This window comes from Protopterus annectens, chromosome 6.part1, assembly GCF_019279795.1.
Source record: "Protopterus annectens isolate FY-2018-M chromosome 6.part1, PAN1.0, whole genome shotgun sequence".
Classification (NCBI taxonomy): Eukaryota; Metazoa; Chordata; order Ceratodontiformes; family Protopteridae; genus Protopterus; species Protopterus annectens.
In genome coordinates, this window is record NC_056738.1 from 499777270 (window position 1) to 499804748 (window position 27479).

General features: G+C 42.0%; 1 protein-coding gene across 5 annotated transcripts in view; it reads right to left on the bottom strand.

Moving 5' to 3' along the window:
* Positions 1–27479, bottom strand: part of IGF2BP2 (insulin like growth factor 2 mRNA binding protein 2) — a 1003123-nt gene that overhangs the window by 585739 nt on the left and 389905 nt on the right. For all 5 annotated transcript variants that reach the window (XM_044075951.1, XM_044075950.1, XM_044075953.1 and 2 more), the window contains exon 5: positions 15499–15562. In XM_044075951.1, coding sequence (XP_043931886.1) covers positions 15499–15562 — 64 coding nt within the window. The remainder of the gene's footprint in view (positions 1–15498; positions 15563–27479) is intronic.

Sequence of the window (27479 nt, forward strand, 5' to 3'; positions counted from 1 at the left end):
ATGTGCCTCTTCTTGCACAGTCTCTTCCAAGGAACCTCCTCAATGGGATGCTCCAGGGAGGTGTCAGGAGATCTCTGAGAGTCCATAGATGGGACAATCTGGAGGCTTCCTGGGACTGGCTGTCCACATGCTAGATGACAGGCCTTGGAAACAGATCCAGTGGATGCAAGGGGAGGTTGCGCAGGGGTGAGAACTGAGGGTCTCCCAGAATGGGAGAGGACCCTCTTCCACCACTTTGAGGGCAGAAGGGCTCCGAACACCAGAGGGCAGTCCCCCCTGGGGCCAAGGCCAGCACAGCGTACAACCCTCAGGGGCTCCGAGCCTCCCACTCTGAAGGGGGAGTTAGAGCCAAGCTGTTAAACAACAACACTTTGAGGGAAAGCGACAAATCTAAAAACCTTGGAGTTGAAGTCATTCCCCCAGACTCGACTTCGAGGCTACAGCTCCGAAACACACTGAACAGACACTGTTGGAGCCAACCGCATCGGAGTAGTAGTCTAAAGCGAAGATGTGATGACTACTGGCTCTGACACCCCGGTTCCTGTGACTTAACAGAACCGATGAGTCTGAAACGGAAGGTCAGACAGGAGAAGGAGCCACAAGGCATAATGGGGAAAGCCTCACAGATCCAGAAGGGGAGAGAGTAGGCAAAATCCCCATCTGAATCTGAGCTTTGAGAAATTGCCTGATCAATATACCAACATCCTTGTCCGAAGGAAAACCTGATGGAGGAGGAAGTGAAAGCAGGTCTGGTAATCCTTTTTGGGGAGATCTTTTAAAGAGGAGCTCTCTGAACCGAGACGCTTGGGCACCAACTAGGAACAGAGGTCAGGGGGAGAGGCAACTGACTGAACCAAAGGGGAAGGTTCCGATTCCTTTAGTTCCAAGGGTTTTGGGACCTTTTTTGCAGGCTCCAACTGAGAAAATCGAGACCGGTCAAGAGAATGTTTTCTGGATTCCAGGGCCTCTTTATGCTTCCTGGAGGGGGTTTGAGCCCATGACAAAGAAAAAAGGGGAAGAAACAGGCAATAACCCCTTAATAATCCGTTTATTATGGTGATACGCCAGAGCTTGCAGGTGAAAGCCCGCACAGATAGAAGAGTCGTTGCTCAAGTGAGCAGCCCCCTAAGCAATGGAAGCACTCACTGTGGGCATCAGACAAGGGAATCTTATGCCCACAGAAAGTGCACTTCTTAAACCCTACGGGCTTATCAGCCCTGTCTGACTTGAGATAGGAAATAAAATAAAAAAAAAGCAAAGAGCAGGACAGAAAAGGCCTATGTTGGACAGAAACTCGAACTACGAATAAGAGTACCAGTATAACTAGATGGAACAAAGAAAGGTGACAGATGAAATGTATAATTTGAAAAGTGAACACTCACTGTGAAAAATCAACAAAAACAAAAATCACTAGATCACTAAAGCCAATAACTCTGATGGTGAAGCACTATTCTATTGCACCATAGCCAAATTATGGAACTCCCTCCCACCCACAATTACCTCCATACCATCATGCACCCACTTCAAAACTTTACTAAAAGCGCACCTAAAACATGCTGGCTATGCCCTTGGAACTCCCACTCTAATATCACCCACCCCATCCAACCACTACCTTTCTTTTCACTCCACTAACTACCTTGATTATAGCAAGCTCAGATGCTCATAAGCCTAGTACTTACTATACAGCAGGAACTTCTTATTGTAACATTTGTTAATGTCTTATGTACTTCACAGATAAAGATTCTAGTTGTCTACTGATGTACTATGTTCTTCATCTGTAAACATGTTGTAAGTAATTGCTATATTAAATTGTTAATCGCTATGTAATCCAATGTAACTACTGTCTGTTTATTTTAACAGTGGAGCTTTCCTCCCCGGGCCTCCGCTGAAAATGGACCTACGTCCAGTCGGACACTCCCGGTCAACAAATGTAAATAAATAAATATATAAATAAAATGCACTCAAGAGGAGCTGAAGGGCACCAAAAACATTGCTGCTCATTTGAAGAGCGGCCAACGAGATCTGAGGTATTTGGGGGGGGGGGGGTTGTGGGTAGGGAGGAGGAGCGCAAGCTTCAAATCTCAAGCTAGTGACTCGTCCAAGTTGGTTCCAAGGGTCGGAACAGAGACCTACAGGTTAATGAATGAATGAAGATGACGGATATATTTGGTTTCTTAAAGGGATCAAGTCCTATTTTCTATAATAAAAGCAAAAAACACTTACATAAATATTACATTTTCCATGAGGAAGGATTTCTCAAAGGGAACTTTTCTGCCAGAAAGGAGCTGAAGACTGGCTGCTTCTCTTAGTGAAGCCTCTGAGCTGCTTCTTCACGAGACAGCAAGACACTACTGAAAATTTTCCACTCCGACAGCTGATGTTCTCTCCACAGGTCTGAGCAATCAGTAGTGAGGGTACAAGTGAGGGAAGGAGCCAGAGCTTTTGAAGGCTGGCTGCTTGCTGTATCTTGAGACAAGACACAACCCATATAGCCTACAGGCTACTTGCAGCAGTGGGAATGATGAACATAGGAGAAAGATAATTTCCCTACGACTGCCAAAGCAATCATATGCCAGTGGTGATGCTGAGTCACTACTTTCCCAAATGTAGTATCAATGCATTATCTGCAGACTGTATGCTCAGAATCAGCCAGACCTGTTAAATGAAAAGAACTACAAGGACATATCAATCGAGAGTGAAGCAGATATATAGATAAACTTCCTCTACATTTACACAACGCAGCAAAGGCCCCTTGGAAAATAAGGAGCAAGAGACTTGGCGTAGCTTTTGCCTGGGACGACTTTTACCATGACTGAGACTTTATATTCAGAACCGCATACCTCTTTATACGGAATAAATTTTTATTTTCCCAAGAATGAATTGATGACTTTTTTTGAATGAAGTGTATTTTGCTTCAGTGAATGAACACCATCTGCTAATACGTATGCTAGAACTTAGAAGGCAGTCGAAAGACGTTAGTACCAAATCCAGCAGTTAAACACATTCAACGAGTTAAAATGTGAAGTAAGACAATGTTTTTCTATATGCTGACACTGTGCTTTTCTGCAGTCTCATCTATAACAGGATTCTTGTGCTACCACATGTAGACATTACACAGTTTGAAAGCAGACGAGAAACATACCTTAAGTGAGTCAAGCCAGGGAATATTTCCTTTATCTCTGAACCAAAGAGGTGCTGCCATAGCCAGCTTTAGACACTAGTGAACTCTGTGGTCGCTGGGGACCCCCTGTTCAGGGTGAGGCCCCCAACCACAACATGTTATATTCATATTTTGTAAAAGCTAATACAGTAATCTTGTACAATTAAAAAAAACATGTGGGTAGCAATAACTCTCATGTATATCTCCTTTACAATTTAAAGCAATCTGTGGTTATAGTAACAGTGTTTTATCAAGTAACATGCATCACAAGTCCATTAAATATTTTACACCACTGATATAATGCCCCTGGCTTAGTTAAGCCCTCCTGGTGGACATTCTCTCCACTAACACTAACATAGCTAGCTTTGGGTACCTGCAATACCCGTGGCTGCAGGTGGCCCCCTTAATCATCCCTGACTGTGTAGGGGCTCCCCATAGCTGCTGCTGGTTGGGGGGAAAATAAGGAGAAAAAAAATGTAGAAACTTCCTGATTATGTTCTTTAACCTGAGCAGGGCTGTGATATCACCCTGTTAGGATAAAGCTGATAATGAACATGAGCAAGGTAAACACTAGAAAGATCAGCAGCCCAAAATGACTTATCTCAGTGCATGGCTTGTTTTAGGAATTGATGCTTCTGATTTTCAAGGATGGGTTTCTCTTTCAGGGAGTTCTATAAATACTGGGAAAACACAAGATACTATAACTCTCAACTTTGCTGAAGAATTCTGCACAATATCAAAATTAATAGCAGACTAAAGGCCCAAAATCATGAACGTGTTTTGAATACAACATTTTTTCCATCAACATGCATTTTTGGGCAGTAAGAGGTATAAAACTCTGATGTCTGGATTTACTGTCAGTAATCCTGAATGATTTAGCAGCCAATCACACTTATTATGAAGGACAGAGCAAAACTGAGGCAAAATCAGGGAAGGTCTCTGAAATCAGGGTCAGTGACATGTATGCATTACTTGCCAGTGAGGTAAATAAAAATGGCTTATTCCTGCTGCTGTTTGATGACTGCTAAACAGCAATCACTGATCTGGTGTGGCAGTATCAGTGTTGCACAATGTATTGCCATTTGCTGTAATCAGTGTAAAATTAGTATTGCTATGGTGTGTGTGTGTGTGTGTGTGTGTGTGTGTGTGTGTGTGTAAAAAAATAACACCGATTTCTGTCTGTGCACACACACAATAACACTGGGGGACACACATTATTCTTCTAGGTATCAGTAAAAACTGCAGCTAACAAGTAATTACATTTCCAAAGTAAGGCATAAAATATATCATAGAACATTCAGACACTTAAACCTTCTAGGAGTGTGGTGGACCCCCACTCCCCGGACTGTATAAATGAATACATCAAGGCCCCTTTAATCATCCTTTGACTGTGTGGGGCCCCAAAAAAGCTACTGTTGGTTGGGGAAAATGAGAGGAAAAACCTGAACAGGACTGTAACATGCCCTTATTAACACACTGAGCAGAGTGGATGAGAGTTGTTGACCACAACTGTTAGCTGAGATATACAAGTATCCTGTTTTTTTTTTCGATTATTTATACAGATTATTGTTTCTAACAATTAATATATAGCATTTTTATTGCCTGCTTTTTAGTCTTTGAGTGTATTTTATCGCTATTAACTAATCTGCACAAGTAACTGATTTGTTTGCAGTTAAAAGCATTCTGTATCATTACAAATCTTTATCAGTTTAAAAACTTTAATTTGTGGCTTTCTCTAGTGCTTACTGTCTGTAGGATATTGGTGGCTTTGCAGTTGCCCGCCCCTACTGTAAATCTGATCTGTGACACTCCTCCCAGTCTAGTGTCATTAGCTCATTCTACCTAATACAGACAGAACATTGGAGAAGGCTTTCTGTTTCTCCTTTTTCCCTTTCAAAAAAAAAATTTTTTTTTTGCCTGAATCTCCTTGCGTTCTGACTGTGCTTCTCAAACATTTTGGAAATATAGAGTATATTTCAGAGCATTTATAACTGTAATTGCCTTAATATTGCTACAACTCAAGTGCTCTAGGTTGCACTGTATCTGAAGTGTTTGTGTGTTTTAGCTGCTTTTCTGTATATATAGACTTCTCTGTTTCTTTAACTAAATAAGCTCTGCAAAGTTGTTTTATTGCATTCCTGCCTGTATTTCTGAATTTTTTTGCACTTTTAAAGTTTGTTTTTGCTTAGTTTAACTGGTAGGCTACACACTCAAGCATTTACTGTGTTTCTGTACCTAATTTCTGCTACTGTGTAAAAAAAAAAAAAAAAAAAAAAAAAAAAAATCCTTGTTTCCCGCCTTTACTGAACTAGAATAGTCCAGTCTTCAGGTATTGCTGATCTCTGGGCTGTGTCATAATTCCTGTGTTGCCCATATTCTTATTTGGATAGGAGGAAGCTTCTTTGTTCACCAGTGAGAGTGGGGAGCTCTGAGCAGCCTATCTGTCCCTTGAGGAGTGGTTCCAGCCCAGTGACTTGTAGCTTATTGGCAGTTTTGCACCATTTCCTATCTCTTTCTAACCCCCTGCTTTAAAGCGCGATTTTGCGCTTGTAATTTAAAGTTTGTCCTGTTTGTTGCATTTACCTGTTGAGGCTACACACTCAAGTGCGCTAGCCTGTGTTACATATTTATTGCATTTTCCTGCTGTTTGTTGCAAAAAAGAAAAAAAAAACAAAATAAATTATCCTTGTTTCCTGTCTTTCCTGACCTAGAGTAGTCCAAATACAGGCTTTGCTGTATTCTGGACTTTTGGAAAGTTCCTGTGTTGCCCATTTCCTTTCTTGGATAAAGGGAGGCTTCTTTATTCACCAGTGGCAGTGGGGAGCTTAGAGCAGCCTATCTATCCATGGAGGAGTGTTCCCAGCACAAGAATCTGGTAGTCTATTGGCCGTTTTGGGCCAATTTCTAGCTCTTTCAAGTCCCCCTGTATAAAACCCGCTTTGGCTCGGTTTTTGCGCTTGTAACTACTCAGCCAAGCTCCTCGTGGTCCTGCAGATTGGTGCTAGCAGCAGAAAGGCTAAAAGAGCGACTGTTAACCTGATAAGTGTTTTTTTTCCCTGCTACTACCTGGCCGACTGTCCGATCTATCTAAACTGCAAGTATTTCTGCTTCTTGAACTGTTTTAAACTGTTTAAAGTTGTTTTTGCACCTGCACTTTTAAAGTTTGTCCTGTTTGTTGCATTTACCTGTTGAGGCTACACACTCAAGTGTGCTAACCTGTGTTACATATTTATTGCATTTTCCTGCTATTTGTTGCAAAAAAGAAAAAAAAAAACAAACAAAAAAATCTCCTTGTTTCCCGTCTTTCCTGACCTAGAGTAGTCCAAATACAGGCTTTGCTGTATTCTGGACTTTTGGAAAGTTCCTGTGTTGCCCATTTCCTTTCTTGGATAAAGGGAGGCTTTTTTCTTCACCAGTGGCAGTGGTTAGCTTACAGCAGCCTATCTATCTCTGGAGGAGTGTTCCCAGCACAAGAATCTGAAAGTCTATTGGCTGTTTTAGGCCAATTTCTAGCTCTTTCAAGTCCCCCTGTATAAAACCCGCTTTGGCGCGATTTTGCGCATAGCGCAGCATCGGGCAGCTCTGCTTAACTGGGTTTAAACCATTCTAGGCTCCACAAAGTCTGCTCTTCACTTTTTCCCTTAGAACTGATCTAGTTCTCATAATAAACACCCTATTCCTACTCTAAAGCCTGGCACTTGCTCACTAAAGCAATTATATTAGTCAGCACTAAAAAATTAAAAGCACTACACCCTCACAAACTCCCCTTGAGTACCTTGTTCCCCATTGGCCCTTTTTTCCAATTATAAAGGAATTCCCAATACTATTCTAGCATGTCCAAAGGTCAGTTGTCAATCTCCTCTCCGGTCCAGCTGGTGAATCTGGGAATCTTGAGGCAATGTTACAACTGCCTCATGTACACAGACAACCCTCTCCTCCTCCCAACAAATTCCAACACATGAGAAATGCAACCATATAGCCAAACTGGAGGCTAAGCTCTCTCAACTCAGTACTGGCATAACCAGTCAGGAGGAGAAGGAAACCACACTCACTACAATTCCAGTCTCACATAGACCTGCCACGGCAGCAAACCAAACACAAACACATAAAAACATACTCGGAGGCTCTAAATAAAAATCGGCCTAAGCAGCAGAGACCTCCAAAGCAGACACTCAAGCAACCGCTACCCCCAAAACAAAACACGTGCAACACATAGCTCACAAAGCCAGTGTGCCAACAGTCACAGCCCTTAAGGCTAAACAACACACCTGATACACTTGTAATAGGTGACTATCGTCAGGCACACTGACGTCCCGCTCATCAGGCTGAACAAGGAGAAGGTAACGGTGAGCTGCCTGTCGGGCGCTAGGATCCGCCACATAACACAAGCACTCAGGTCACTCCAAGGCAAGTACAAATATGACTCAGTCATTGTCCATGCTGATGTGAATGACCTGAGACATACCTCCCTGGACTACATGAAAAGAGACAGAGGAGCTCTCCGAGCATGTAGCCCAGGCCGGTATGACCCTGACCTTGAGTAGCATCTTACCTTCACCAAGAATGATGCCACAATATGAAGACAAGATGATCAATTTCAACAACTGGCTTAAGTATTGGTGTCATTCAAAGGGGATCCAATGCCTGTCAGCCTGGGATGACATGCTCGACAAGCCACGATGCTTCGCTAGGGACAGCTTGCACCTGTCACCCCTGGGCTTTCGGATATTGGCAAAGGCTCTTGCCACCCCATAGTGCCTGTTTTAGGCAAGGCTCAAAAGACAAACCCACCTCCATAGGTATCACAAGGGATAAGAAACTAAGAGTAATGCTACTCAACGCCAGAAGTCTAAACCTCAAGATGCACGTACTCGAAACTCTCCTTAGCATGGAGAACATCAATATCTGTGCAGTAACAGAAACCTGGTTCAAGGCTCCCGAGAGCACCCCAGCACTACCAGGTTATACCTCATACCATGCTTTTCGGCCCCAAAACTTGGACCGAACCACAAAAGGAGGAGGAGTATCAATATTCATCAAAGATACCCACACCTCCAGGTTGGTGGCACAGCACGAAGCATCAGAGACCATCCATGTGCAACTAACAGTGGGTAAAAAGTACAGTTTTGTACCTACCATAAATGTAGATGTTCGAGTGCTAATACAGCTGCAGTAATCACATATGGGTTCTCTGCCTTCAGGCGGTCCCTCGGTCAGCCGAATTCCAAAGTCTAGGTCCGGCGTCGGTTGTTGTCCCTTCTTTCCTGACGTCAGTGCGACAGGGGTATGTAAGACACGGCCGACGCCATATTCTTCAGTTTTTCTTGCCCCAGATGTCAGGTGCCCCCAGAAAGGAAGGCAATACATAAATGATATATATATATATATATATATATATATATATATATATATTCAAGCAATGCAATGTAATCAAAAAACAGTAGTTGCAAGCAAATACACCACAGGAGGATAACCCAAATTAGGTTGTATGAGGAGGTGTTAGCCACTAGTACTTTACCAAGAGGGGAAGGAGGGAGGGAAAACTGTACTGCAGCTGTATTAGCACTCTAACATCTACATTTATGGTAGGTACAAAACTGTACTATGTTCATCGTGCATACAGTTGCAGTAATCACATATGGGTGGAATCCCAAAGCTACGCACAGGGTGGTAGGCACTAGGTGGAACTGGGATGAGCCAGAATGCCCTGCAACACAGCAGTGGCAAAGCCTGCTCTAGTTTTGGAATATAAAGGCAGGTAGTAGTGTTTTGTGAAGGTATGCACAGAACTCCAAGTGGCTGCCTCCAAAATATCTTTGGTAGGAACTCCTCTGAGGAAGGCTGTAGAGGTAGCTGTTGCCCTGGTGGAGTGGGATCTGATGCCTGTAGGGACAGATGTCCCATGATAGGAGTAACAAAATCATATGCAGTGGCCTATCCATTTTGAAATTGTTTGGTAACAGGCTTCCCTTGAGCTCCTACAGCATAGGACACAAAAAGTTGTTCTGATTTCCTGAAAGGTTTTGTTCTGTCCAAATAATAACGTAGCTGTCTATGGATGTCTAAGGAATGTAGCAGCCTTTCCCCTTTGTTTTGAGGATTGGGGTAAAAGGTAGGTAAGTGTATGGCTTGATTTAAAGCTACCCTGGATACCACTTTAGGCATAAATGACGGGTTGGTTCGAAGGGAAACCTTGTCCTGATGGAAGATGAGAAAGGGCTGCACAGCCATGAGGGCTTGCAGTTCCGAAACCCTACGAGCTGAGGTAATGGCCAGAAGGAAAGCTGTTTTCCAGGACAAATATTGCAAATATTGCAAATCTGTTGAGGTAGCTGGTTCAAAGGGAGGCAATGTTAATTTTTCCAGAATGCAATTAAGATCCCAGGCTGGCACTGGTTGTTTCCTTGGTGGTCTTATATTCTTAGCCCCTCTGAGGAACTGTCTTACAAGTGGGTGAGAGAATAACGGTGGATCCGTGTTGAATTCTGCAGAAATGGCCGAGGCATGGATTTTTATGGAGGAAAATGAAAGTCCACTGTTCAGCAGCTCAGCTAGATACTGTAATACCTGAGGCAAATTCAGTTTTCTAGGGTCCTGGCCTTTTTTCTCATTCCAAGAGCAAAACCGTTTCCATTTTGCGGAGTAAGCCTTTCTAGCAGATGGCCGCCTGGCCTCCAGAATGACGTCCTGCACCTCTTTGGTGAGTAGTGTCTGTTGTGGTGTTAAGGAATTTTCCATACAGCGAGATTGAGTGTTTTCAGTTGACTGTGAAGAGTTTTGTAGCTGTGCTGAGTCAGCAGAAGAGGCATTAGAGGTAGAGGCCAGGGAGGAGTATGTGTTAGGCTCCTCAGGAGTGGGTACCAGTGCTGTCTTGGCCAGTCTGGAGCAATCAGTATCATCTTCGGTCTGTCTGCTCTTGTTTTCAAGAGCACCTTGGGCAGAAGAGGCAGAGGTGGGAAAGCGTATACTGTCCATGCTGTCCAACTGAATGAAAGGGCGTCCACCCTCCAGGCCTTTGGATGAAAGGTCCTTGAACAAAACTTTTCCAATTGGTGATTCCTGTGGGAGGCGAAGAGATCTATGTCTGGCCTCCCCCATGCTTGGATTATCTTTGTAAACACCTGAGGATGCAACTTCCATTCGTGCGGATCTGTCATATTTCTGCTTAGACTGTCTGCCAGCGTGTTTTCCAAACCTGGCAAGTACTGTGCTTGAAGTTCGATTTGCCATTCCAGAGCCAAGTTCCAAAGTGTCATGGCTAGTCTGCACAGGGGGTATGAATGTGTTCCTCCTTGTTTATGTACCACATTACTGTGGTGTTGTCTGTTCTTATCAATAATTGTCCTGGATGCAGGAGGTCCTTGAATGCTGTAATTGCATTTATCACTGCTAGCATTTCTTTTTGATTGATGTGAAGGTGCTTTTCCTTTTGGGACCATTGGCCCTGAATGCACCTGTCTGTCATGTGTGCCCCCCAGGCGTAATCTGAGGCGTCTGTTGTGATGACTTGATTTGCTTGAGGCTTGCAGAATGGGAGACCTGTGTTTGCTTGACATGCTTGGGCCCACCATAGAAATTCCTTTTGCAAACATGGAATTATTGGTATTATTGTTTCCAAATTGTGGCTGTGTTGAGACCATAGGTTTTTGAGATACCATCCCAAATGAAACCAAGACCCAATCCTCCAAAGGCAGGCATCCTGTCGGGTGGACCCCAGCCATAAACAAACTATACAATAGAAGGAGGAAGCTACTACATGATAGATCAAAATCCCAAAAAGGGAAGGCATCTCTGATCAGTATTAGCAAAAAACTACGGGCACTCATAAAATCGTCTAAGGCCAGCTTCGAGAGAAAAATTGCACAGGACACTAAGGATAATCACAAGGCTTTCTTTAGTTATGTTAGAAACCTGGGTGGGAATTCCCAGATATGCTCAGAATTAGTCCGAAATGACAAAAAATACACCGAACCCACAGACATTGTCAACATCTTAGCTGACAGGTTCAGTGCAAACTTCTCCCCCCCCCCCACCAAAAGGGCAAATATTTATCCCAGCAGAGTGCTGCCCCCGTGACATCTCAGATGCTCAGGTAAGAGCCACCCTCTCCCAAGCAAAAAACACAGCATCAATGGGACCAGACGGTGTCCCGGGCTGCGTCCTACATGAACTCCAAGAAGAGCCAAACCCAAACATAAAACTACTGTTCAATCTCAGCCTTACTACAAGATATGTACCCAAAGAGTGGCGTACAGCAACAGTGGTCCCTCTCCACAAAGGTGGTGCCTCAACAGATCCTAGAAACTATTGCCCCATAAGCCTGACTAGCTTGGTCTGCAAAGCTATGGAAAGGATCATCATGGACCTCATAAATAAAGATATTGGGGACCTACAGACACTGGATCCTACCCAGTTCGGCTTTGTTAAGGGCAGATCCTGTCTCTTAAACCTGGTCAATTTCTTTGAAACAGTCACCAAGGCCATTGACGAGGGGAAGGTGGTCCACACAGTCTACCTGGACCTCGCAAAAGCCTTTGCTACAATACCCCACTCGAGCATTATAGATAAGCTCACCAGCATAAATATAAACCCCTACGTCACTAGATGGGTTGCAAACTGGCTCAAGGACAGAACCCACATGGTTAGAATTGCTGGAGCCATGTCAGACTCCAAACCAGTTACAAGTGGCGTCCCACAAGGCTCAGTCCTGGGACCTCTCTTGTTCGGTATATATTTCTCGAAGGTACAGGCCAACACGGAAGGACTGTGGCTGACCAAGTTCGCAGATGACTGCAAACTAGGCGCCATAATCGACTCTCCAGCTGACACAAGCATCCTACAAAAGGGCCTCATAGAAACAGACAACTGGTGCCAGAGCCATGGCCTCAAGCTAAACGCCAAAAAGTGTATAGTCATCCCCTTTGGCAAAAACAAAGTGCCCACAAATTACCACATAGGTGGCAATTCATTAAGTACAGAAGTAATTAGGGACCTGGGGACCCAATTTGATAGCAATCTCTCATTTGAAAACCACGTGGCCAAAGTGGTTAGAAAAACATTTTATATAGCCCACCTAATCATGAAGGGATTCACATCTAGATCAGGGGAGGTCATCGTGCCTCTTTACTCATCCCTCATCAGGCCCATAATTGAGTACAATGCCCCTTTTGAGATGTACCTTACCAGACACCTGCAGCAACTGGAAAGACCCCAAAAGTACCTCACCAAGAGGAACAAAGGGCTCAAACAGATGCCATATGCTGCCCGGTTAAAGAAACTCCAGCTCTACTCAGTGGCATACCGCCTGCTCAGAGGCAATCTGTGCCTGACGTATAAAGCCATGTCCAACCCGGAATTAATGGACATGCTGCACCTCAGAAAATCCAAATCCCATCGAGCTACGTGCTCGAGAGACTTGAACCTCAGCACTGAAATAAATAGGACATGCTGGAGGGACAGATTCATAACCCAGAGGCTCCCTTCACTCTGGAATAAAATCCCAGTCCAGGTTAGGCAGAGTCCCTCATTGACTCTCTTCAAGAGGAATCTTGATGAGTGGATGGGAGATCGTAGGTTTACCCCGGGGGTATCACTTCTGTGTCACTGTTAGACAGAGGCACAGTATACTAACCTCGAAAAAGGGCATAGCAAAATTCATTTAAAATGGGTGGCGAAAGCCAAACACACTCTGGCTAGGCTTATAAATGCCCTAGGGCAGATAGCCTAGTATGAACCTATGAAGATAAATAAGATAAAGGTGATAATGGCCTCTGCTCTCAGTTGCGCCCATTCTAAAACCAGCTCTGCCAATATGTGTGAATACAGAAAGTTGCTGTAGGTTATGTGGGGGAACTGCATGGCTATTGCTTCTTTAATTTTCATCACAGTTGAACTTTAGAGGCATGCACAGGAGGTCCACTGTAGCTTCTGTCTGTACTGAAGACAATATGGTCATTGTTGCTTTTACCTTTCACACAGACCTCAGAGGAAAAGCAAAGAAAGTTACTATAGCTTTTGTTGGGGCAGTGTACTGCCTACGAGCAACACAGTACTACATTATTGTAGCCATTTTTTTCTCACTTTCCTCACAATCACACATCAGACATGTATACATGTGGCTGCCTGTGAGGTTAGGGGTGAGGACTAAGTAATGCTGTGTGTATGAATGTCAGCAGTCCTTTGAAATATATGACTGTGGCAATCTGAATCTCTGTTTTCATCTCTAACACCAGAGGGATGCATAGGCAGGAACTGTCTTTTTGGGGTGGAAGGGGAAGCAGGCAGTATTCCCAAACACGGCCTGTGAATCCTCAATTATCTTGTTAATTTACTGTGAGCTACTATTTTGTCAGCTGTGAACATTAAGCCTTGGGCACAACTTAGGTCTTCTCTGAAAGAAGACTAAAACTGAAATTCCTTTTCTTACTCATGATTATTATTTAGACCACCAGTGGATTAAAAGACTAGGAAAATGCTTCAAAATGCACCCCAGAGCATCCATAACCCCTATAGCTTCTGGAGGCACTGACTTAATTGAGTTATTTCCTAAATGTTTAATAATCTGTTGCCTTGGTCAGAAAAGGTGATTTAAAAGGATGCATAGAAAACTAAAGCTGAAAAGCAACAATGAATTTATTTCCTTAATCATAATTTCTGTTCAAGCCATCACTGGATGAAAAGGTTGTGTAGAAAGGAAAAAAAACTTTAAAAAGCACATCAGAGCATATAGAAAGTTATGGATTCTTGAAAAAGTTGAAGAGTAAGGCAAAATGTGAGAAAAGGAAGAAAAAGATGATGTGCATACAATGGGGATCCCAAGATAAGGGAAGACAGAAAAGAGGATGTGTGTGTGTGCGTGTGCGCGCGCATGTGTGTGTTGGGGGGGGGGGGGGCTGGAACAGTAGGCAGTGCCTAGGGCACCACTTTACCTATTCACCCAAGTCCAGCCCTGTACGTATAGCTGTTGTAATGCATTATTGTTACAACTAAATGCCAGTAATTGTAAATGTCCCTTTGTGAGATGGGCCAACATAGTGTAATACTCAGGCTTACTGTAATGTAAGAATATTGTAACTGCAGGTCCATCTGTGCTTACTACTCCTAAAAGTTTGCAGCATGAACAAAAACTTCCTTAAGAAGGGTGATAATGACAGGAGGATACTTGGACTGAAAGTGCCAAAGGGACCCCAATTTGATATTTGCTGGGAGCCCCCAAAATGTTAACACTGGCTATGGCTGTTGCACTGATAAATGAATTAAGCCCTCTACTGTGCGTGTCTGCATGTCTGTGTGCATAGTGTGTTTGTGTGTCAGAAAGAGTGTATGTGTGAGAAACAGAGACAGACAGACACAAAGGCAGCCTTACACTGCCATCCTCCCATCAAATAAGCTAATAAAGCCCAGTACCGGTGGTATGATTACTGCCTTCACTCTGGGTCAAAGAGGTGTTGTGCTAGTCGACAAAAATTAATTAAGCTCTCAGGAGTGTGTGTGTTTGTGTGCGTCGGTCTGCCAGGGGGCAGTCAGACAAGTCTTATGCCTCCATTCTCCCATGAAATAAGCTAACAGAGCACACAGTACCACTGGTATGATTATTCCTTTATCCCTGGGTCAGAGAACTTGTACTGGGAAAATACATGAAACCCTTAAGAGAATCAGACAATGCAAGAGGGTCAGAATGGAGTGATGATACATTAACAGTCAAAGGAAAGTCGTATTGCTGGAACAGAATTCATCCTCAGCTCTTGGTTAGTACCTTGACTAGATGGACCCTGTTTTTCACAAAATCCCACCAAGACGTCACCGATATATAGACTGCATTTTATATAGCATATATCATGGACAGAAGTAGGTTAAAATAAAAAAGGTAGCTGCGTGTACAAGACCCAGAATAAAAAAAAAACTACCCAATCCTAGTAAGAGCACTGGTGCCAGGAATGGAAAAAATGACAGTATAGAATCCTCAAGACATGGAAACATCCAGAATGCAAACTATTAAGCTTAGGCAATGGGTACAGCAGGAATTAATAAAATAAAATGTAGCATTTACGTGACTGAAATATTCTGCTAATTCATAACTGAGTTATTCATTAAAACAGAATTACCATGCAGATATTGGGGTACAGATATTCTGAAGGTCATAGGCTGAGAGTACATGCATTCCAATAGGTATTTACTATCATCTAACAAGCATTCTTAGGAAAGTTTACTGCATCTTTACAAAGACGGACATCACAAAGATATCAAACTACTTGGAATGACTTTTCGTATTGCAAACATGGTATATGCAGATGCAATATATGTTTGGAAAATTTAAAAACAAAACATGGTTTACTTACACTTTAGCTTGATCTTTTGTTGCATATGATACGTTCACTACAGCTGTCTCTATATCAGTGTTAACTGCGGAATTAAAATACACAAATTTTAATGGCTAAAATCCATAGTTATAACATCAAAAATATTACATCTGTAAGAGCACTCCATCATGAATTGATCTTAAATTCACTGCGAGGCAATAAGTGAAAACTGAGATCACACAGTCTGCATTCTGCAAATGATTTTAAATGTAACATTTTTTCAACAAAACAGCTTTACAAAATTCTTTCGACTCTCCCTCTTCTAGCTTGTGTGACCAAATAAATGAAAACAGGACACATTTCAAAAATTCATGATTAGCTTGCCTATATATGATATGGGAGGGTGGCCTAAAGGTTAAGGTGTTTGCCTTACAAACACAAAGTGCAGGGTTTGAGTCTCACAAGGAATAATTAGCTTGGCTGAAAATAGCTCACAAGGGCAGTTAGCCTAGTACTAATCTATGAACCTATGTCTGTTTTCTGTTGAACATATTTAAACTGAATAAGAAACTTTCTTTGAACAATTTCACTTTTCTTTCAACTGGTTTGTGAAATCTGTAAACTTAAATGATCTGCAAAATGAATGGAAAATGCAATAAATTTTATGTGCCAGTATGTTTTCTGGATTTTTTGCAGCAACTCCATTCTTCAAGCACTGTAAAACAGCAACCCAGTCTTTCTCTACTTTTTCAGTTATCATGAGGTCAGTCTGTGATATGCCATTATCCACTATCAACATGGTGCTTCGCACCAAATACAAATTTCTATCATCCTTCAGGAGGTCTCCACATTTCTAACTCCATCCTAAACTAATACTATCTATATCAGTTTTTCTTTTTCTTTTCTAGCACTGAGCTCCCCATGGTTATCATTAGTCAGACATCACCAAATACAAAGGAAACTGTGGCTTTCACAGATTTAAGGGTGAAAATATGGTGGTGGTACATTTTATCAGCAACTGCTCCTGTGAATGAGACGCAACCTGCCAGGTGGTACACAAGCATCAGAGATACTACTGTTACCATTACTCAATCAGCCACCATGGTCAGCTCTTCCAACATATTTATATATATATATATATGGGTCTATTTTGAAAAAAATTTATTAAAAGTATTCACACTCCACTACAAAACGGATACACACATTAACGCTCAACAACACAAATACGTTTTCGTTTTGAAACTTCTTCAGATGTGGGCTGGTTTGTCTCCAATGGTTATTTAAATACTTTCATATTAAAAAGATCCAATCAAAGATTTCCAATTAAGTATGACAGGAACATTTAAAAAAACAGTAGAAATAGGTTGATACTAGGCTATCTGCCCTGGGGCATTTACAAGCCTAGCCAGTGTGTTTGGCTTTCACCACCCTTTTAGATTAGTTGACTGTGCCTCTGTAGAGTAGGTCAAAGAAGATAGCCCTTTTAAGGTTAGTTTACTCTGCCCCTGTCTAGCAGGGACACAGAAGAGATCCCAGGGGTGAACTTACGATCTCCCATCCACTCGTCAAAATTTCTCTTGAAGAGAGTCAGTGAGGGGCTCTGCCTAACATGGATTGGGATTCTGTTCCAGAGTGAGGGCAGCCTCTGGGATATGAATCTGTCCCTTCAGCATGTCCTATTTATTTCTGTGCTGAGGTTTAGGTCCCTGGAGCGTGTAGCTCTAAGGGATATGGATTTCCTGAGGTGGAGCATGTCCATTAATTCTGGGTTGGATATGGCTTTATACATCAGGCATAGATCACCTTTGAGTAGGTGGTAAGCAACTGAGTAGAGTTGGAGTTTCTTTAGCCCAACTGCACAGGGCATCTGATTGAGTTCCCTTGATCCTCTTGGTGAGGTACATTTGGGGCCTCTTCAGTTGCTGCAGGTGTCAGGTTAAGGTACATCCCAAATGGGGCATTGTATTCAATTATGGGCCTGATGAGTAGAGGGGCACAATGACCTCTCTTGTTCTAGATGTGAACCCTTTCATGATAAGGTGGGCTATATAGAAGGTCTTTTTAACCACTTTGACAACGTGATTGTCAAAAGACTGGTTTCTATCTACATGGGTCCCCAAATCCCCAATTACTTCTTCCGTACTTAATAGATTACCACCTATGTGGTAATTTGTGGGCACTTTGTTTTTCCCAAAGGGGATGACTATGCACTTTTTGGCATTTAGCTTAAGGCCATGGATCTGGCACCGGTTATCAGTCTCTGTGAGACCCTTTTGGGGGATGCTTGTGTCAGCCGGAGAGTTGATTATGGTGCCCAGCTTGCAGTCATCTGCGAACTTGGTCAGCCATAGTCCTCCCTTATTAGCCTGCACCTCAGAGAAGTACATACCGAACAAGAGAGGTCCCAGGACTGAGTCTTGTGGAACGCCAGTTGTAACTGGTTTGGAGTCTGAAGTGGCACCTGCAATTCTGACCATGTGGGTTCTATCCCTGAGCCAGTTTGCAACCCATCTTGTGACACAGGGGTTGATATTTAAGCTGGTGAGCTTATTTATGATGCCTGAGTGGGGTATTGTGTCAAAGGCTTTAGCGAGGTCCAGGTAGGCCGTGTGGACTACCTTCCCTTCAGCTATGGCCTTGGTAACTGTTTTAAAGAAGTCAACTAGGTTCAAGAGGCAAGATCTGCCCTTAACAAAGCCGAATTGGGTAGGACCCAATGTCTGGAGGTTACCAGTGTCCTTGTTTATGAGTTCCATGATGATACGCTCCATAGCTTTGCAGACCAGACTAGTCAGGCTTATAGGGCGATAGTTTCCTGGGTCCGTTGTGGCACCACCTTTGTGGAGCAGGACCACTGTTGCTGTACGCCATTCCTTGGGTACATATCCTGTAGTAAGGCTGAGATTGAACAGTGACTTTATGTGAGGGTTTAGTTCTTCTTGGAGCTCGTGTAAGACGCAGCCCGGGACACCGTCTGCTCCCACTGATGCTGTGTTTTTTCCTTTGGAGAGGGCAGCTCTCACCTGTGCATTTGTGATGTCAGGGAGGCTATATTCTGTTGGGATAGACATTTGGTCTTTTGGGGGAGGAAGGGGGGAAACTTTGCACTGAACCTGTCTGCCAGGATGTTGGCAATGTCTGTGGGATCAGTGTATTTTTTGTCATTTTGTACTAACTCAGAGCATATCTGGGAGTTGCCCCCCAGATTCCTGACATAACTAAAGAAGGCCTTGTGTTTATCTTTAGTGTCTTGCGCAATTTTTCTTTCGAAGCTGGCCTTAGATAATTTTATGAGGGATCGTAGTTTCTTGCTAGTACTGATCAGAGATGCCTTCCCTTTTTGGGATTTTGCTCTATCATGTAGTAGCTTCCTCCTTCTGTTGAATAGCTTATTTATGGCCAGGGTCCACCAGACTGGTCTCCTGCCTTTGGAGGAGTGAATCTTGGTTTTATTTGGGATAGCACGGTCCATGCATTCCTGTAGGTGTCCATAGAATGCATTTGTAAAGGATTCTGCTGTTTGGGCAGTATTTTCCACTGGCCTGTTGGCTTTGAAGGATTCCACCTCGGTTTTGAGAAGTCTGAAATTTGCTTTTGAGAACTTTCCACCGTGATTTCCTTGGCTGGAGGTGGGGATGGGATATGGATGTCCAGTGAGATTAACTTATGGTCTGATCTTACCAATGATGGACATACCTCTGGTGTGGAACAGAGTCCCCATGTTGGTAATGACCAGGTCCAATCCTCCAGTGGGAGTAGTGACCAGTTGTTCCATAGCATTTGAGTTTATAAATTCTAGAAACCGTTGGGCAAAAGTGTTGGGGCTTGAGTAGTTTTCCCAGTCGATGTTTGGGTAGTTGAAGTCACCCAATATTATTGTGTTTGGAGAGACCTTCATATTCTCCAGTGTTCTCATGAAGGCCGAGTGGGGTTCCTGAGTTTGGGAGGGTTGTCTGTAGCAGGCTACACACCGAAAGGCAGTTTTGCCCACTGTTAATTGTACATGGATGGTCTCCGATATATATATATATACATATTAAAACAAAATTCATGTATAAAAAGACTTTAAGACATCCAAGAAAAAAGAAATTATATGAAATTGCATACAAATGTTACTATAAAAGTACTATAAAAAATAAATGTTAAAATAATCATAAAAATGATAAAACCTTATACAAACTTGATTATAGCACCACCTTGTGGTAAAGACAGTAATTGTATAATACCATTCTAAAACATTTACTATAAATCATCTGTTTAAAAATCTTATGAAAGGGACTGAAACAGCCAAAAAATTCTTGGGCCAAATAAAAAATGAATACAAGAAATAAATATATATGAAATGAAATTAAATTGTTAAATATGTTACAAACTGTTTCTTAAAACCTCATTCTCCTATTTAAACAAATTAATTTTAACATAAATGAACAAGGATAAAGAATAGTAAATATGTAATTAAAATAAAACCCTAAAAACTATTAGTTCATGTTCTAAGACCTTATAATTTAGCAGCTCTTAATTTAAGAAGGGGGGCTATTGAGATACAATCATTTAGCCCTGGCCATTTGTTGGCTTGCAAAGTTACTTGCCACCAAAGCTCTCTATTTTCAATTATTTCTTCCCATAAGCCACCCCTTTCATCCTTTCTCACCTTTTTTATACAAAGAATAAATAATGTGCATCCAAGCACTCTAATTGGTGTTTATAGAGTGCGTTTGTTTCTTTTTTATTTTTCTACCTCATACAAATGCTCAAATTCTTCTTTTTAATTTGCGTTCTGTTTTTCCCCACATAAAATGCTTGACAGCATACCCATTTTGCCAGATACACTATCGCCATGTCTTCACAATTACGTGTTCTTTTCCCCTCTAGTACAATTTTTCTACTTTCTAAGTACATGGTTTCTTTGTTGTACAGATATGGACAATGAGCACAATGCCCACATTTAAATGTTCTTTTTCTTCTTGTGTTAATACTTCCTGCTTTTGTCGTATAATTCCTTTCCAATAAATTCTTTAAGCTGCTAGAATTTTTGTAAACTACTCTTAACTTTTCCTTAGGTATTCTATCTAGGCCAGTAATAGATATGAACCTGCTCCATTCCCTTTCTATTATACTTTTAACCAAGGTAGAACTTGCATTAAATTCTATAACCAGCGCTCTATTAAAATTCTCGTCAGTTTTTTTGGTTGTTCAGTACTTTCCTTACACTACAACCTAAAATTTGACAAAATTTTCCCTCTCTTCCTTCCAATACTTCCTTCTCCACTTTCTCAATCAAAGTATTTGGATAATTTCTTTTCTTAAACATCCGGTTCAAAATCTTCATTTCCTCTATAAAATCTTCTGTGCTTGATGTCATTCTAGATGATCTAATGTATTGGCCCCTGACCAAGTTTCTTTTCTGATGTATGGGGTGAGCACTACTGAAGTGCAAATAGGAATTTGAATAGGTACTTTTCCTAAATACTTTAGAATGAAACATTGTCCTTCTTGTATATCTCTACATTTAAATACCTTAATTTTTCATCCTCTCTTTTGTATGCAAATTCTAAAAAATCCAAACTTTTATTCAAAAAAATCAATAAAATCCAAAATTTCTTCTTAGGGTGCCTTCCAAAAAATACAAATATCATCCAGAAACCTCTTATATAATAACTATTTTTGGCTGTATATAGAGTCCAATACCCATTTTTCTTCCCATTTTGCTAGGATCAAATTTGCATACGTTGGTGCGCAAGCTGCACCCATGGCCACACCTTTTATTTGATGGAAATACTCCCCATTAAAATAAAATAAGTTGTACCTTAAAACTAGATCCACCAAATGTAAAATCACTGTACACTCATCACGTGTTAGGCCACCATCCTCAAAAATTATTTCCTCTAACATTACTTTTCCTTCCTCCTGTGGTATACAGGAAAATAAATAAACAATGTCAATAGTAGGGAAATACATATTGTCTGTATATAGATCCTGTTTGACACTTCTAAGAAAATCCCAAGAGTCTCTGAGAATATTATTAATCTTTAACCATACATTTTTAAGTTTTGAATCTATATATTTTTTAAGGGGTAAGGTTTTTGACCCCTCCGCTGCAACAATGGGTCTCAGCGGTGGATCCATCCCATTCTTATGTATTATGGGGATCCCGAATATAGTGGGTATTCTTGGTTTTTCTACTTTTAAATAACTCAACATCTTGTTGTCAATAAAACCAGCCCACATATGAAGAAGTTTCAAAACAAAAACGTATTTGTGTTGTTGAGCGTTAATGTGTTTATCCGTTTTGTAGTGGAGTGAATACTTTTAATAAATTTTGTAAACCCGGCTGTCGCTTAGCTTTACTGTGTACCCTCTGAGGGACTATTTTCAAATGTTGTAATATCGAACCCAAAAGTCTGAAATACGAAAATAGCGAAGCCACAGCACACTGGGAAAAACAAATCGGTGGTCCGTTTTTGGGGCTTTGCTATTTCCTTCACTGTGGTGTGATCTTGGAGTTGGTATATTTATGTCGGGGGGGGGCAAAGCCCCCCCACTTTAGCTTAAGTTTAAAGTGTAAGTTTTTTTTTTTTTTTTTGTCAAGGAACAGCAATTTTTTTCCTTGGTAAAAAAAAAAAAATTGCTGTTCTGTGTTTTCGTTATTATTGGGTTTCGAACTGTACGGTTCGATATTAAAACGTTCAAACTCCTGTGAGTTCGATATTGTAATATAGACCCTATATATATATATATATATATATATATATATATATATATATATATATATATAGATAGATAAACACCTTTACTGAACTCACTTGTGACGTAGGCACATTTACATTTACGTAAAAGTGATCAAACTGTATTAACAAATTAAAATTAAAAAAGTTATGTCCTTACCATAATGTTCCATCTGCGTTGTTGATGTTGAACTTCATTCACTCCTGACAGATGGGTTCGGTTGCGACCTTTCATCGGAATTGAGCCAGCCTTTATATAGCTCTCGACAGCCAAAAACTCTTGAGTTAAGGCTCTACCCACAAAGACCCTCTTCTCCATTACCTCAGATTGGGTTTGCAGCCTAGTATAGAAAAGGACAGAAGCCCTGTCTAAGCTATAACCCCACAACCTCCCAGAACAAGGTCTGATCCTCCAGAAGTCTCTCTGAGGGGGCAGGAGGGTGGGATGTCAAGAATGAATGAAGATCGACAACACAGCTGGAACGCTATGGCAAGGACATAACTTCTTTATCTGATGTTGTCAATCTTTATTCATTCTTGACAGATGAGAAAGAGTCCCCAGCTACTTTAGATCCTGGGCAGCCTTAAGGAAAGATATTTCTGAGTACCATAGAGCCAAAGGATGCTCTTCCCCTGGAGACCACATCTAATTTATAATGAGTGATAAAGGTATGAATAGTAGCCCATGCTACAGCTGCACATATTTCTTCTATAGAGGCCTTGGAATGAAAGACAGCTGAAGTGGAAACGGATCTGGTGGAATGCGCTCTAACCAGAGCAGGCAGTTTGAGTTTATTCTGACTGTAAACAAATGTGACACAATCTCTAAGCCATCTTGATAACCTAAGTTGATATCAGTTTACCCAAATCCAGGTCCAGAAAAGGATACAAATAGTTGGTCCAATTTTCTAGCAGATTTTGTTCTGTCCAGGTAAAAACGTAACTGTTTGTGGACGTCCAGCAAATGTAAATAGTATTCACCTTTGTTTGAAAATTTTGGAAAGAAAACAGGCAAGTCTATAGACTGGTTAATATTATATTCTGATACCACTTTGAGGAAGGACGACGGGTTGGTTCTTAGTGACACACTGTCTCCTTGTGAAATATGATGTAAGGATGCTTTACACACAAAACTTGTAATTCGGAAATTCTCCTAGCAGTTGTGATAGCCATCAGGAAGAGGGTTTTCCAAGACAAAAATCTGAGGTTGCAAGTAGCTGCTGGTTCAAAGGGCAGCCAAATTAGGCATTGTAAAACTAAAGTCAAATCACATGGCGCTATGGGGTCTTTGAACGAAGGTTTCAGATGTAAAGCGCCTTTAAGGAAAATTTTGCACAAACGAAGAGACATCAAGGGATGATCATTAAATCTGTTATGAAAATTGGCAAAAGCTGTTAACTGAACCTTAACTGTAGAAGTACAGGCTCCTGATTCAAATAAGGAAGCTAAAAATTCCTGGACCTTATCAACTGATGCTGAAAAGGGTTCTGTGTTGTTAGTACAGGCCCACATCGAAAATCTTTTCTATTTGCTAAGGTAAAGTTTCCTAGTGGATGGTTTATGGGAAGCCAGAAGAATCTTTTGTACTGGTGAGGGCAAGTTATTCTGCCTGGCAATTACTGGAATTGGAGATACCAAGCTGTCACTTTGAGATTTTGGAGATAGGGATGTACCAAACCCTGCAGGTGAGACAGCAGTTCTGGAGCAGGGTCCAGAATCCAAGGGTGGTGAACCAGATGAGGCCAAAGAAATTGCTAATAAAAAACAATAATTAAAGCACTTAGCTGAGAGTTATCAGTTGACATGTCTAATTTTCAGAGCGGCAAACAAGATCTGAGGTAATGGAGAGAGGGAATTGTGGGTAGAGCCTTAGCTCGAAAGTTTTTGGCTGGTGCGAACTGTACAATGGCCAAGTCAGTTCCAAGAGGTCAGAACCAAACCCATCTGTCAAGAATGAATGAAGATTGACATCAGTTTCCAATATATTTCTAGGGCGGCCACGGTGGTGCAGCGGTTAGCGTTGCCACCTCACAGCACGAGGTTCTCCGTTTTGATTCTCGGGTGGGGTGCCTTATGTGCAGAGTCTGCATGTCCTCCCTGTGGTCACGTGGGTTTCCTCCGAGTGCTCCGGTTTCCTCCCACATCCCAAAGACATGTTGTAGGTGGATTGGACACACTAAATTGGCCCCAGGCATGAGTGCATGCAAGTGTGCGCCTTCTGTGGAAGGTTGGGCGCCAGGCTGGCAACTTTACACTGTAAAAATTCACTGCCAATCATGAGCAGACATGTGATCCACTGTGGCGACCACTAACCGGGAAAAGCTGAAAGACAAAGAAGTTTTGCATACATTTCTATGTATCATTTTACCTAAGCAACATTACATAAATTATTTAATTCCTGCCCCCCCCCCCTTTTTTTTAAACAACATCTTTATTAAACCATCATTTACTTAAACCATCACTTAATGCTTTTCCAACATCTTGGCCCAGTAGCTGAATCTCTGTCAGCTAGGTCAAGGTTTGGTGATTTTAAATTTACTGAAACTTACATTCATATTCCACTACAAAGATTTCAACAGCTGAGATAAACATAAAAAATCATCTTTCACAAGTTAGAATATTTCCCTTATCCTACAGCTATACACCTTAAGACCTTGTGTGAGGAACAACACAAGGTGCGACAGAGAAAAAGTCACTCAAGACCATATTTATAAATGGATATGACATCATACTGGAAAATTAAAGACCCACCAGAAAAAAAAAAGGGTAGTGTGGTTGAACAAAAAACAGATTTACTGGACTTGTTTACACTGCTAGAAACTGAAGACTGTTCTACTGTAATTCTCGCTGTATGTACTGTACAGCAGTCAGCACATTATTCCCCTTTAATCTAGTATCAGATACTCTCAGTACAAGCTCTTTTCACACATTTTGGTGAACTACGACTAATGAAACATGACAGGGAGACTTTTGGGTTTTTTTTAGTATTTTTTTAAATCATTTTCACCTGACACAAACGCCTTACTACAAGTTTGTGCCAAAAGCAAAAGGACAAGATGATACCTATTGATTTACACACCCCAGGATATGGCTGGAGTACACAGATATTCAGACAGCCTTGCACCTGGAGAGATCATCATCTCTTCCAGCCTGACATCACTTACAGCCAGACAAATTCACCTCTCAAACTGGCAGAAACATGCCAGTCCTAACCCTAACATAAATGTATTCCACCTCCTGAGCTTAGATGTGCAACATGTTCCTCCTAAACCCCTCTCCTTGTGTAGGATACATATGGTGGTCCTGTTGCCCTCAGACCCTTACAGCATTCACCATAACTTCCTTAATCTGGTAGTTAATACAGCACTCTATTGCTGTACACCTTGCTGCTGATAACTCTCAGTCTTCAGCCAAACTCACCTGTCACTGGTGTGTGTGCACTGCCGGCCTTCCTCCATTTTGCCTGTAGACAAATATAGTACAGTTGTGTACACTTACCATAAATGTAGATGTTCGAGTGTATTCACTATTGCAGTCATCACATTTGGGTTATCTGCTTGCAGTAGCCCACAGTCGGCCTGATTATCGAAGTCTTGGGTCCTGCATCGGTTGCTGTCTCATCTTCCATGACGTCAGGTAGTCAGGGGTATAAAGCATGCACTCGATGCCATTACATCAGTTTTTCTTGCTCCAGATGTCGGGTGCTCCCATAATGGGAAGCAATTATATATACAATGTTACACCTCCAACAAAAAAGCAAATACACCAAAAAGCTTTAAGCATAGTAAGCAATAATAGAGGTATAGCAAATAGAAGTCTGAGGGCTACAGGGAGGGTAACTAGGACTGCAACAGTGAATACATTCGAACATCTACATTTATGGTAAGTGTACACAACTGTACTATGTTCTTCGTGTTTCACTGTTGCAGTCATCACATTTGGGTAGAACCCCAAAGCTAAGGATGGAAGGAGGAAACTTAGATAGCATTAGGACCAGCTATAAGGCCCTGCAAGACTGCAGTGGCAAAGCCAGCTCTGGATTTAGAGAAAATTGGCAAATGGTAATGCTTGGTGAAGGTATGTACAGAACTCTAGGTAGCAGCTTCTAGGATGTCCCTGGTAGGGTCACCTCTGAGAAAGGCTGTAGAGGTAGATGCAACCCTGGTTGAATGCGGTCTAATCCCCTGTGGGATAGGTTTTGCATGGTGCTTATAGCAGAAATGAATGCAATGTCCTATCCATTTAGAAATGATTTGCTTTGAAATGGCTTTCCCCTCTGCCCCTGCAGCAAATGCCACCAGCAGTTGTTCATATTTCCTGAGAGGTTTAGTCTGTCCAAATAAAATCTAAGTTGTCTGTGAACATACAAGGAGTGCAGTATTCGTTCCCCTTTGTTCTGCGGATTAGAAAAGAAGGTTGGCAAATGAATGGACTTATTAAGGGTCACACTGTATATCACCTTGGGCATGAAGGAGGGATTGGTCCTGAGGGACACCCTGTCTGCATAAAAAATGATGAAAAGCTCCACCGCCATGAGGGCTTGTAATTCAGACACCCTTCTTGCTGAAGTGATGGATAAAAGGAAGACTGTTTTCCTAGAAAGGAATTTCAACTCTGCATTTGCAGCTGGCTCAAAAGGAGGTACAGCGAGTTTTTCCAATGCAAAGTTAAGGTCCCAAGCTGGAGCAGGGGCTCTCCTGGGTGGTCTTACGTTTTTGGCCCCTCTGAGCAACTGCTTCAGCAGTGGATGACAGAAGAGGGGTGGTTCTGTGTTGTAATGAGCTGAAATGGCTGAGGCATGAATTTTGATGGAGGAAAAGGAAAGGCCCTTGTGAAGCATCTCAGTTAAGTATTGAAGAATCTGAGGTAAATTGGGCGCTGCTGTGCCCATCCCCCGAGTCTGGTTCCAGGAACAGAATCTTTTCCATTTTTCAGCATAGGATTTTCTAATACTAGGCCTCCTTGCCTCCAGAATGACATCCAACACTTGCTTACTGAGGGATGGTAATGGAGAGATCAGATAATTAGCCAGGCTGACAGGTTCAGGGTCTGAATGCAGAATCTGACCCTCCCCCTCCTGCTGGGACAGCAGGGCAGGGGTCTGAGGCAGGTTCCATGGTGCCAGCAGTGACACACTGTGCAAAAGGGGATACCAATGTTGGCGTGGCCAGTCTGGTGCAAACAGTATCATCCATGGTTTGTCCTGTTTGATCTTTAGTAGTACCCTGGAGAGGCAGAGGGGGAAAGGCATAAACTGATAGATTTTTCCAGGTGAAGGACAGGGCATCCACTTTC